At 34.4% G+C, this 13,665-nt stretch overlaps 2 protein-coding genes across 5 annotated transcripts in view; one reads left to right on the forward strand and one right to left on the reverse strand.

Moving 5' to 3' along the window:
- Positions 1–13,665, reverse strand: part of CENPP (centromere protein P) — a 165,706-nt gene that overhangs the window by 114,001 nt on the left and 38,040 nt on the right. The gene's annotated exons all lie outside the window — the stretch shown is intronic.
- OMD (osteomodulin) lies at positions 173–9,139 on the forward strand. Of its 2 annotated transcripts, none has more exons than XM_052779025.1 (3): positions 173–1,517; positions 4,588–5,543; positions 6,439–9,139. In XM_052779025.1, the coding sequence occupies exons 2-3, from the start codon at positions 4,610–4,612 to the stop codon at positions 6,753–6,755; spliced, it is 1,251 nt and encodes a 416-aa protein (XP_052634985.1). In that variant the 5' UTR covers positions 173–1,517; positions 4,588–4,609; the 3' UTR covers positions 6,756–9,139. The 2 variants fall into 2 exon arrangements, with proteins under 2 accessions (XP_052634985.1, XP_052634986.1); XM_052779026.1 differs by lacking the exon at positions 173–1,517 and adding an exon at positions 3,256–3,998.

The following is a 13,665-nucleotide window of genomic DNA, read 5'->3' on the forward strand; positions in this document are numbered from 1 at the left end:
TTCCAAAAATTTGCACCATGTTCTTTGTCTTGTGCTTAAAAATCCCAACTTTGTAGCAGCAAATAATGTTTTTACTAACTTGCATATTTTATTCATCATTATGAATGTATTCTAATTGTTTTAAAAATCAATTATTTTTGTTGTTTAGTATTATAAGTTTAGTGGCACAATCCAGCTATCCAACTATTTACAATACTGTTAAAGGATTATGTAGTTTTAATTTTACTCTTTCAACTTCTTTCTTGTATTCTCTACGTAAATACATGACTGCTTTATTTTAGTTCCAGTATTGCCAACCCCTACAATATTATTTTGGTTGTGACTTCTGGTGCTTTTCTTTATATCCCAAATGTTAGAATCATGCATGATTTATCTTCTTAAACAATGTTCTTGACCTCAGTGTTACAGAGGAAACTTGAAAAGGTCAAGCAAATCATCAGCTTCAGGAAGCTCAAAGACAAAAAAAGAAGTAAAACTTACTATTGCATTATTTTCTCAAATATGATAGCTCTAAGGCACTTACGCTTTTTAAAGAACCAGATTCTTCCTTGTGAATAGATTTTGAAATAATGTAATTATTTTACCAAATCAAAAGCATAATTAAATGCTTTTGGTAAGTCATACAATTAATCCAGAACAGTGTCTCGCTTCAACAAAAAAATGTCCTTTTTCTCCATTTTTTGCATGTATCGCAGTTATTTAAGTACCATATAGCAGCAAAAGCAGATAACCATGCCTTTTTCTTCTCCCTCTTAAAAGCTATGGAAAATATTTTTCTTCAGTAAAAAGGTTTATATGTCATGTCACACCTGTCTTTTTCATAGGAAGATTCATGCTCTTTCTATACAACTTAGCAAAAACATGTTGGAAACTTACTGTGAATCCTGAACTACAACTTTAAAACAACACTGAGAAGCACACTATACCAACAGCACTGTACAGCACAACTACTTTGCAGGAAGGAAACAGGAAATATGGATTGTGGAGGGAAAAAAAGTATAAAATGGAAAATGTTCATAAGAGCTTTTTTATAGCACAACGCTTTCTCTCAATCTTGATAAGGTTAATTTTTTACTGTTTCTTAACTTCATCCTCCAGAGGACAAATCCTTTGCATAACTGAATCACTGTAGTTTAAACTGCACTATGAACTAACGACCTCTGTAAGTCTTACTCTCTCAGTTTTTTTTTAATGGGAACTTAAAACACCGAAAGAATCTTGCAAATAATTTTGAAGTGATTTTAACAAAAGGAGAAACCACTTCATAGACTTATGGCACAGCATCTACAGTAACTGATGATGTGGCACAAAATTTTTTTTTTTTTTTTTTTACTGGCAAATCAGAAGAGGGGCTAAGGCTATTATTTTGCTTTGCCTTCCCACAAGGCTCCTCACCACAAAATATGGCTTAGAGAGATCTTTTGTTCCTCCAGCTGTGTTAGACTATTTCTCAGATGATTTCACCAGCACAATAACTTGCTGCCCTCTACAACTTGAGCTTCACAGACTTCCAAAGAGTAAGTTTTCTTGGTAAGCAGGAATAAAACGAAACAATTGTGTTATTTTTGCAGTTAAGAGTGATTCATGCATGTTATATAATTTTTAGCTTTCAGCTAGTACTCTGTTTACAAATACAGTCACTAAACTTTATGCTAGAGAATCATGCTTTTTAACATTTTCTATTTTTTTTCAACTTTGTAAGTATGCAGTGTATCATATTGTGTGCATCTGACTTGCTTACCCCATTATCAAGTTTCACCTGACATGTTTCTTTGTTTTAAAGCTAGCTACGTTCTTAGAAATATTTCATGAAGAAGTGTTAGTACCTCAGTGCTTTGAGACATGACTTGCAAGCCTGGCAAGACAGTTACTATTCTACAAAAATGCACTCAACTACAGCCAAGGTGTAAAAAAAATCCCCCTAAATACCAGCTCCTCTCTCTCTCCATAAAACCAGCAAGAGACTTTGGTACCTATTACTTATCATTCCATCTGAAGTGATGATAGTTCTCTTCACATTGTCTACATGGCAAGTGAATCAATTCCATGAAGGCTAAAGTAAGCTTTTTCCTCAAACTGAGGAGGACTTTCCCAAGTTGTTCCTCCTGGTTTCTAAGGACTATTGTGGTACTGAGAAGCAAAATTACTAATTGTAAATTGTGACACCTAGCAGAAGTGCTGAGAGAAGAGAACAAGAAAGTGAAGCTAAAGTTCTAGACTGAAACTGAGAAAGAGTAACAGGAATCAAAAGGAAACCAGAACATGAAATAGGCATGGGGTACAGATTGTTCAAGGATCTGTTCATGAAAAACAGAATCAAGTCACAGGATTTAGAGACAGATTTTCTGTAGGTAGACACCACCAGGTCTGATCAGAAGTTAGAAATATGGTAATAAGGTATTCTCCCAATACATACTGCCTGAAATCTGAAAACCAATTAATTCCTCCTGAAGTACAGTATTGCTTCTCAACCCAGCATCTGCAAAGTTTATCAGCATAGTGCATTTATGCAATGCTTGTAGTGCAAGGCTGTTCTCTGTGTAGATATATTTCTGCTATTTACTTAATTAGCTCAGACATCTGATGATGCTGTAGGGATATGGAGACCCTCGCTTTGCTGAGGACCTACCTACAGCGGGGTTCCAAACAACTGACTCCATTCAAACCTGTTTTTAAGATTTTAACCAGTATGAAACTTAATTAAAGGAGCATTCAAATACAAATGATACAAAGTTAGAAATGCAAGTTAGACAATACCACAAATCATTTCACCCAGCCATTGTCACACACGGGCTGTGTGCAACACAGGAAGATCACGAGGATGTATTAAATTCCATGAGTTTCTTACTACTTTTTTCCTTAGGATTCTCTCATTCAATTTGTAGAATACATGGTGCATTAGGCATCAATCACCACTATCAAGCATAGGAAATTGTAAGTCTCATCTCCTTTGTTACTGGTTGTGTTTGGTAAAAAAAATACTAAGAGCATCAAGAAAAGAGAGAGAGTCACCTGATTAAGAAACATGAATGTCATTACAAAAAAACCTGAGAATATCTGCTTTCCTCTGCCTCAGGGTTCCCATACTATACTGAGCAAAGTCTCTTAAAATTTTCCATGATTTATATGCTTTGACCTGCAATGTCACATTTTGACTCATCTGTTGTTTAAGTTGAACAGCTTGACATAATTCACAACTAATTCTGCCAAATAATAGGGTTCCTCTAACTGCATAAAGTGCTCTAAAATGTTAGTCTGGCTCTCAGCATCAGAAATTTGACATGCAAAATTATTTGACTTTCACAACATCAGTATTTCACCTCAGAAAGGTACTTTGAAGGTAAATTAGTTCATGTCTATAAAGAACATGTGATTACAGAAGCATAAGAAGACTATAAAGAAAACTTTTTATCAATGAAGATTTTTCATGATGTGCAGTACACAATGGTTGAATTGTATGTGATTTGATTAAATGATGGGAACAGAAAAATTAAATTTTCATCATTAACACATTGGACTGTCAGACATGTTTTGCAGAAAATAATAGAAAACCAACATAGAATGCCACAGAACATACAATCACCAATGCCATGTAAATTTCTATTTTACATAAAATACAATATTTCAAAGTAACCTATTTCACTGTTGTATTTATAGAAATAATCCTGCAATCACCTCACCTTAGTTGAGGATATATTTTTTTAACAAAAATAACTTTGTTTAAAAAAAGAATAGACACAAACCATGGCTTGGATGCTCAGTAAGACTAGCAAACTTCTTCACAACGAGTGTAGTACAACATTAACTTGGGTTATTTAGAGATATGCTGGAATTCCACCCTTGAAGATTTTTCAAGGCTCACCCAGACGAAGTCTAGGCTGACGTAATCTACTGTTGGAGGTGGAAACACTTGGGAGCACCAAACTGGACTACGTGATCACCAAAAGTCCCTTCCAGACAACACTTCTATGATATTGACCATGCACCACCTGTGCAGTGTAAGTTCATAGTAAGAATAACTAATACATTTCCAAAAGTGTTTTCATCTTGACAGAGTTTAATAAGGCTATGTGTTTCCAAACATCTAAGGAAGAAACATTGCTCAAGAATTCCATCTGCACCCATTTAAAACTGACTTGTAAGGCTGATGCTTAACCCATTAGACTGGAAAGAATGCAACACCCCAAATGTCCAGTACAAACCCCAGACTATACCACTTTTATATAAAGTCCTTTTGCAACTTCTCCATAGTAAATTAAAGTGAGAACGGAATGAAGGCTGGGATATTTTTCTATTCCCAACTGTTACGGTATCCTTCGGTAACCAGCACAGCACAGGTAGAAAGCTGTTCATTGTTTGAAGTCAGACAAGAAAACTTACGTTTACCTCAAGGATGGTGTATTTGTTTACGGCTGTTTTCTTGGAAGATACAGATTAAAACTTGCTTTTGCTAATAATGTCACTGACAGTGTTGCCAAAAAAATGCATTATTCTACTTACTTTATATTCCTGCTTCTTAAAACTGAAACTTATATGTGATTTACTTCATGACTATCTAATAAACTTGTATTTCCTTCTCATCAACAGGATACAACATACAAATTTAAATATGGGGATTATGAGCCAGCTATCAATCATTCACCTCCTCTGGGCTGCTATGGTCTTTTGCCAATATGACGACTATGATTTTGAGGATGAGTATGATGAGGAGCCAGATCATCAGCATCCGTATTATTTTAATCCAAACACACAAGCTGAAGTTCCTCGCTTTCCTTTTCCAGTTGAGTGTGCCAGAGAATGCTTTTGTCCACCAGCTTTTCTGCTATCAATGTACTGTGATCATCGTAAACTTAAGACAATACCAAATATCCCTCGTCACGTCCAACAACTTTATCTGCAAAACAATGATATTGAAGCTGTGCCTGCAGGACCATTCACTAATGTTACCTTCTTAAGAGAAATTAACCTCAGCCACAACAAAATTAAATTTCATATGATTGACCATGGTGTTTTTGCCAAACTTTCAAACTTAGTGCAACTTCATTTACAACATAACGAATTAGAAGAATTTCCATTCCCACTCCCCAGCTCTCTAGAGAGACTCCTCCTTGGTTTCAATAAGATTTCTCGGTTATCTGGAAATGCGTTGGAAGGATTACCCAACATAACCATGCTTGACCTTTGCAATAACTTTCTTGACGACTCAGTACTCAAAGGAAAACCCTTTTCAAACATGAAAAATTTAATGCAGCTCAACTTATGCAACAACAAATTACAGACTATGCCTCCTGATCTACCATCATCACTTATGTATCTCTCTCTTGAAAATAACTCCATTTCTTATATTCCAGAAAACTATTTCAAGAGACTTCCAAAAATCATTGCTCTAAGAATGTCCCACAATAACCTGCAGAACATTCCACGCAACACCTTTAATCTACCCAACCTTCTAGAACTTAATCTTGGACATAACAAATTGAAACAAGTATTCTATATTCCAAGAAGTTTGCAGCATTTGTATATTGAAGACAATGACATTGAAAGTATGTTGATGGTTGCAATTCTTTAAAAGCAAAAAACTCAGTGGATTTTGGCATTGGTTGTGGGAGGGGGGTGAGTTCGGTGTATTTTCCTTACCATCCAGAAAGAACTTTTAGCCCACATCAAAAGAAACTATCAGAAACGTCTCTTCTGTTGTGTCCTTGGTTTCAAGGACCTGCCACCTTACAGCTGCTCAGTTAGGTCACGTATAAACCAAACACAGAATCCAGCCATCATCCAAATTTGCACATTGTTCAAGAGATACTCTGATGTCCTTCTTTGCAGAGTGGTGACCTTGAGCTATTAGCAGTTAATGTGTCACTGACTCAGAGTTCATACACACTGTACTTCTCCAGAGCATATGCAGCCATGTAGCTTTTGATCAGCTTACAGTGCAGGAAGAATATCATCCCATCTTCTTCAAGATGCAGTGTATACACATCCTCAATTAGTTAAGATCAAACCAGTGAAATTAGAAAGGATTTAATTTTTGCACCTTACCCCTAATTTGCAATTTTTTGTAAAAGTTAATACCAGTTTTTCATATAATGAGCTAAAACCTTTTGAAAATTGCTTCTGATTTTGATCAAATTGATAAAAACATACAGAGAAAAGGCAGTATGAAAATATTCCATTCACCTAAAATAGTAATGACAAATTGTAGTGGTAGTCATATTTATTTTTTTCTTTACCCCACAACCTCATACTTTGCAAACCCCAAAATTGTTGCACTGTCATTTACAAAACCAATTTAAAACACAGGGAAGGGTTATATTAATATATGCACTGCAAAAATATTTTCCATTTTAAATTTCAAAATGTAAGTTTCACTTTTGCAATAGGTCTTAAATACAACTGTTTTCTGTATTTTAATTAATATTTTTCTCTCTCTTACAGTCATAAATGTTACTTTGATGTGTCCATCTATTGATCCAATGAACACCAACCAATTAACCTATATACGGGTGGACCAAAATAAGCTTACAATTCCAATAAGCACATATGCATTCTTTTGTTTCCCTCACATTCGAACCATTTATTATGGCGAACAAAATGTTAATGTCAACAAGTCAACTCAGCTAAGAATACCAGTATTTCGACGATTTTTATCACCAGAAGAATACGACGAAGCAGAAGATGATCATGAAACACATGATCATGAAACTGAAGAAGATCGTGAAGCAGACCACTACTTTCATCCTTACTTTCAGTGAAGTAATCATTGTTAATGAGTATACATGGGAACTTTTCCTTAGTTGCAGGGTATTCATATCCATTTTAGAACAGCTGGATAGTTTGGGATATTTAAGATATATCTATAAAGTGGAGATAGGATTTTAGTGTAGGAAAATGTCCCATTATTGATGTAGTAAAAACCATAATACTAGGAGCAAAGAGCACTCACCTCAGCACTAGAAAGCAGTCTGATATATAACCTGGATTGATGATAGACTCATCCTTGGGTGGGCAGCCTAAGCTGAAGAAAATTGACCTGAAAAAGCTTCTATGTTCTAAAGTGATTCAACTTGCAAAATTACTATAATACAAATCAATGACATGCTCAATAGGAACAAGTGGATAAGACCAAAAAAAAAAATCCATCCAGCTATATTTCCTACTGACAGCAGTAAAAAATAGACACACTAGAGAAAAGAACAGAAGGGTAAAATCACAAAATTACTTCCACAAGGCTCCTCCACATTCTCCAGAAATACAGATGTTTCTTCTTCCAATTTCTAATTGGACATGAAAAACACAAACTTTCAGTTTCAAATCTTCCTCATATTATGTTTGCAGTGTCCTGCCAAGGTGTATTATAATATTTACTTCTCAGCTTGCACCTCAACTATCACAACTCTCTCAAAGAAGACTTTAGCTGATGAGCAATATAGGCAATAAATGAACTTTTACCAAAGGCCTCATGATCTAGGGAAAAGGATGTGCATTAATACAACAGAAGCATAGTACTAACATTTTACCTATGTTTTAGTCCGTGTTATTTTAGAAGGCACCCAAAAATGTAATGTAATCTTTTTATTAGACTTGTTCATCAAGTAGAACAGGTAGAAATAGTAGCATCCCAGGTTTTTTAAATTATTAGTTTAGACTATCCCTCTGCATAACTAATACCAATTAGCTATATGCTGCTTCAAAGTAGAAAACAAATGCTTTACGCAATATACTATTTGAGCTATGCAAAGTTTTTTATTGTGTCTTCTATGCCTAGAAACAGATCCAAATAACTACAGGGTAAGATAATGTTATAGGGCACTTTACTGCTTTTGTTTTATTTAAATTCTTTATTTTTCATCGTTTTTTCCCCGATAAAATCTTTATTAGCAGTGATGAAGAATCATCATTTTCAATAAGAAAAACAAATGAATGCAAGAAATAGAGCCATACATCATGCTACCATTTTTACATTATACTTTAAGTGTAGGAAAACTAAAAAGGCTATATAAAATTATGTGAGCAACTTTGTATTAGAATTTCTAAAAAGTTTCAGACAGGTTTAGTTTTCTGTCTTATAATTTCACTTATTTTTTTGAAGCCCATCTTAGCATATTTTGGTTTCTGATGCAACAACTAAAATATTAACAAAATGAAAATACTTAATGATACTTTTTGTTAATTGAAAGAAATTCCTCATAAGCCCATGAATATAACCTTTAAGAACAGATATAGTCTTTAAGAACAACTGGTTATAAAAATTTGTGGAAACAAAATTTATGATATCATTATTAAGCTGTGGGTCTTAGGTCAACTAACTAAAAAAATCTATTTTTTTCTCTCCTTCCCCTTTTTCTTATCTACTTTCTGAACAGATATAATATTCATGGCAAAGTATTTTATGGTCTCCCCACAAATGTACAGCTCTGCAGAATTTATCTTCCTCTATTTTTAAAAAAAAAAAGTTTATTGACATTTACGAACCTCAAGTACCTCTGGCTTCATGAAGGAGGAATATATGTATCTATTCATTACTTTATTTAAATACTCTTTATCAAATTATATACACATAAATTTAAATATCTATAACTTTATGGGTTTATTAATAAAAACTTGCAGCATATTAACCTTAGGGAACCTTTATAACTTTTCATCTACTTCAGATTTTAAGTGTAAGTGAATAGTGCACAAAATGCAAAACTAAATACGGGCTTTTTTAAAAGGCTTTCTCAGTTTAAAGAGGAACACTATTCCAATACAGTATGAGTATTATATCTTTTATCACAAACTTTCTGTTTTTTAAAAACATATATGAAGCAAAGCTTAGCTTTAAAGTAAAATTAAAGACTGACTTTGTAGCAACTAGTTATATACATTTCTTAAAGTTTATCAGTTTGCCTTTAATTATTGAAAACTTTAGAGCTGTCTTATTACATTAAACTCATTCAGATGGAACATGCGAATTGTATTACAACTAGAAGCATCATAACTCACTTTTCATTCAGTTAACATTATTGTATCTCATTTGTGGCAAATACAATGCTATTCTTTTAAAAAGATTTTACGGTGGTCAGGGAACTAAAGACTTGCTAGCCTTATGTCTGTATTAGAGAAATGAGAAGTTATAATAAAGCACAGAATTAATGGATACCTAGATAAATACAATTTGCTCTGGTAAGACTGGGCATGGCTTCTGTAAAAGCCATGATGTTTTTAATTTGCAAATCTCTTGGAGTTCTTTGAAGGAATCATGAAAGATGTGGAAAAGGGAGATCCTGGTCCACACAGCCTACAAAAATTTCTGAAAGGTTTTTAAGGAAGTTAAGCTGCCACATAGGTGACAGCACAGACAAAATCAAATAAAATGTAAGAAACAGCATAAGAATAAATGGTCAGTTCTTGCTGTGGAGGGAGCCCACCGGTGGGAGGTTTGCAAAGGGCCTGTGCTTGAATTTATTGAATTTAATATACTTGCAAAAGATAGACAAATTGGGCTGAGAAGTGAGATGACAACAAAGATTGCTAAGCGCCAATGAAGAATGACTGCAAAAGGACCTCAGTATGCTAACATAGGCAATGAAATTCAACATTGTTAAAAGAAAAGGGATATCCATGGAAAAGATGATACTACCTTCACATAAAAACTAAGGAAGCATGACCTCACCACCACCACTTGGGAGCAAGACTCAGAAGTAGTAACAGGCAGTTCAGTGAAAACACTGGCTTAGCACCTAGTAGCAGTAAAAAGGAAACTCAAATGTAGAGAGTAACTAGAGAAATAGAAAACAAGAGACATCATGATGCTGCTATAAATTTATGGCTCACCCAGATACTAAACACACTATTGCTTTCCAAGCCCTTCAGGTAGTTATAATCTCTACATATGGCATAATTAGAAAAGGATCAGAGAAAGGTAATCAGGTCACTAAAGGTAAGGAATGGCTTCTATATAAGCAATACTGAGTAGGCTCAAACTCCCCAGTTCAGAAAAGAGATCGCTAAGGGGAGATATAGGAGATACCCACAAAATTAAAGTGTTGCATAGACAGCATGGGTCCAGGGATCAACTGCTCCAGTACAAGAGCAAGGAGCCATCAAATGAAGATAGTATGTACCAGGTACAAACTAGACAAACAAACAAAAGTTTGTAAGCAATGAGTAGTCAGCTCAATAAACCACACGCCTGAGAATACAGCGGATGCAGCAGCAATTTTATATGTGGTTTCAAAGGAAGACTGGATAAGGAATTGTATTTCTTGGAAGAGATCCATTATAGGTTGTTAAACAGACAAAGGACAGTAGGTAGAAAAGTGCTGAGCTGAAAATAGCTGGAAAATGGAAGAATATTTGGAGACAGGATGAGACAAGAATCATACATGCTTGTCCTATTCTCAGTCTTCCCAAAGCATATGCTTATGGCCATTGTTGGAGACAGGATATTGTACACTAACCTTTATTTTGAATTCCACACCCAGTTCTATGTTCTCACTGTCCTTGACTGTGGTAACATGCTGGTAGTGCTCTCCACTACTAGTAAACATTTATTGCCTTGATATAGTTGAATTTTAAACTTTTTTTAAAGCACTACCAACCATGGTTATATGCCAAGGCATATTGAAGCTCATTAAATTTGGGAACAGCACATCTACAATGTTGCAGTGTTCTGTAGCAGACAGACACCCCTACTGATTCAAGTACACAAAGCAGCCTAGGCATGTAAGTGTGGAGCTCTGTATAAACCAAATTATATTACTACATAACCACATAGATTTTTAGTATCAAAGCATATTTGCTTCATGTTTGCTCTGGTACTTATTTTCAGAATATTCTCTAGTTTTTTAAGCAGGAAATAGATTCACAAACTAAAAATTAAACATGCATTAAAATGCTACCTATTTTATCAGTAACAGCAAAACTTAACAAGTATAAACAGCTTCATTACTTTATTTACAGCAGTCAGTAAATACAGAAACAAAGCTTGATCTGGTTTAGAACACTGTGTCTGCATTAGCAATGAAGGTGAAGCACTAGGGTGGATCAGTGGAGCAAAATACTGGTGATGAGGCCATGAGACCCACTTGCTGCATTTTGAGGGAGAGGAGCTTTACTTCAGACTGGCCCTAGCCACTAATTAAAATCCATTAGCAGCTGCAGCACATCAGGTGCACCCCTGAATACATACATCTTCTGGTTTGTCACATCCAAAAAGAATAGTCCACATACTTCAAAGAGCACTGGGATGTGAATCAAGGTGCAGTAAATTGGGGTTATCAGGAGATTCGTTTCAAAAATGCGTTCCTAATCCTAATTAAAACACTAACAGAAACATAACCAGAAACACAGCAACTGAGAAAAATGAAACCTCAGTTCTACTTTCAGCTTTGGACAAACTACTCTGAAAACACATCTTTTCCAAGTCTTATCTGTGTAAAGAAGGATGGAACCTTCTTAACTCTAAGCTAAATATTTATTAGCATTATTCAGAGTGCATAATAATTAGCAAGGTTGTATTAGCGTACTATAGAACATTTTGATACCCATGTAAACCTATAGGGAAAAGCCTCACAGATCTGTGGAAAATATTCAGTTATGACTAAACATTAATGCACAAAATTAAATCTCTCAAAACTACAACAAAAGTGACAAACTATTTTTTTTTCCAAAAATCTATACCATAAGAGGTTATGGTAAAAATCAAAATAAAGAAAGAGAAATAACAGTAGTTTAATCCAACTGTCTACGTTTCTTTAACCTCAAAACAGTGGGAATGTATTTTGCCTTTTTTCCATTTTTTGTTGTTGATGGTATTTAATACTTTTAAGGCTTACTTTGAGATTTTTACTTCAGTATTCTGATAGTAAAAGTTACATGGATTAGGAAAGAAACTCCTATATAGAAAACAGATGGTTTACATTTCAAGTTTTCTGACTTCTTTGAACATATTCACATTCCACTGTTACAATATGAATCAATTTCCTTCATTTCCCAACTTGATCATTGCAAGCAATAAACATAGGAATTTCCTACCTGAAAAATGTGAAAGGAAAACAAACTATTTTGACAAAAAAACTATACACTGAAAGAGATTTCGCAATCATTGTCCAAAACTACTGCAAGAGTATGAACTTTTCAGCTGTAAACCAAATTGTGTATACACTATTGGAAGTTATGGAACTCCACAAATACACACATCTATCACATAATATTATAAATTATTTTGCCCCAAATTTACATTTCTAACAACCTAATTTAAAAAGAAAATAAATAATACCTTAATCTTGTAATTCATTGCATAAATTCATCATCTACAGAGAAAAAAATAAATCAACCTTCCCCTATTATAAAGTACAACACAAGGAAAAAAAATAGATAAATATGAAGATTAGCCATAAACACAGAGAGTAAAGTAGATGCTATGAATAACATAAGGAACAGATGACAGGAACATAGAAGTAAGATACATATAAGGCCAATAAGTCTTGGAGCCCTGACTCTAGTGTCCCTGTAGACATACTAATGACTCTCAACAAATGACAATATTTTTATAAAGAAGTAATGTCAGTTCAGGAAGGAATTCTAAGAAATTTTAATAAATTGAAGTAGGTTGATTTTTGATTCAGGATATAACTGATGATATATAGGCAAAGTTCAAGAGAACCTATGTTCAACAGAGAAGTCTGGGTAAATAGCAGACAGTACTATTCCTCTAGTTACCATTTGTATTTTTAACTGTAGTTTGATTTCTGTTTACTATTCTGCATGATTTTTAAAATGTGCTTCATCCATTTATAACAGTAACTGATATGAGGAGTCTCTTTCTTTTCCAGAAATGCAAGGAATAAAGGTAATGTCTTCAGCTTTAAAAAATTCTGATTATAAATCAGAAACATATGGAAGGATGTTCATACAATCACAAGGTCATTTTGCAGCTGTCTCTATTATGCAGCTGGTGGACCTAACAGTGACCTAAACTTAATCTAATTCACTGAGCCTTGGAAATAATTGCAACTTTTCATAAAAATACTCGAGGTGTTTACATATAACTATTTCATCTCCGTTACTTTTTTGGTCATTTTGAATCTTTAGGAATGTTCTAAGTTGTCTCTGTAAGACATGATGAGCATTTATTTTACATTTAATACCACCTCCCAACCCTCCTCCATCCCTCAAGGATGCTGAATTGGAATATACTTTGCTTAATATTACACAACAACTCTTCTACAGTATCACCTTCAGTCCTATTTCTGTGCATTGCTCAAGAACAAACCAGGAGACTGCTTCCTCCCCTTTGGGTACTCTGGCTTTTTGCTCCCAGAATGAATGCAGCCCCAGCATAAGCACAGACATTAAACTGCCTTAAAAATAATTTCACACCCCTGTATCAGGATCTCAACAAAAAGCAGAAGGAGATGCAGGAGTCAGAGGTTCCATATCACACATAGATGCAGCAGTCAAAACATGCAGCTGTACTGTCAAAGAGACAAAAATAATTTTAGAAGGTAAAATTAATCAGGCCACACAATCAGTCAAGAATAAAAGGCCTGCATTTTAGAAGTAGAAAATAATGTAGAGAACAATCCAGAATACTCAAGTTATAGGTTAAAAAAAGATGAAACTAAAAGGCAAACACTGAGTTCAGTTTTAACATCACTTCATGCCTTTGCTCTCTTTAAC

Source organism: Harpia harpyja, chromosome Z (assembly GCF_026419915.1).
Source record: "Harpia harpyja isolate bHarHar1 chromosome Z, bHarHar1 primary haplotype, whole genome shotgun sequence".
Lineage (NCBI taxonomy): Eukaryota > Metazoa > Chordata > Aves > Accipitriformes > Accipitridae > Harpia > Harpia harpyja.

Coding starts and splice junctions, on each gene's coding strand:
- OMD (XM_052779025.1), top strand. CDS start 4,610: ATGGGGATTATGAGCCAGCTATCAATCATTCACCTCCTCTGGGCTGCT. Junction 5,544..6,438: donor TGAAGACAATGACATTGAAA/GTATGTTGATGG, acceptor TCTCTCTTACAG/TCATAAATGTTACTTTGATG.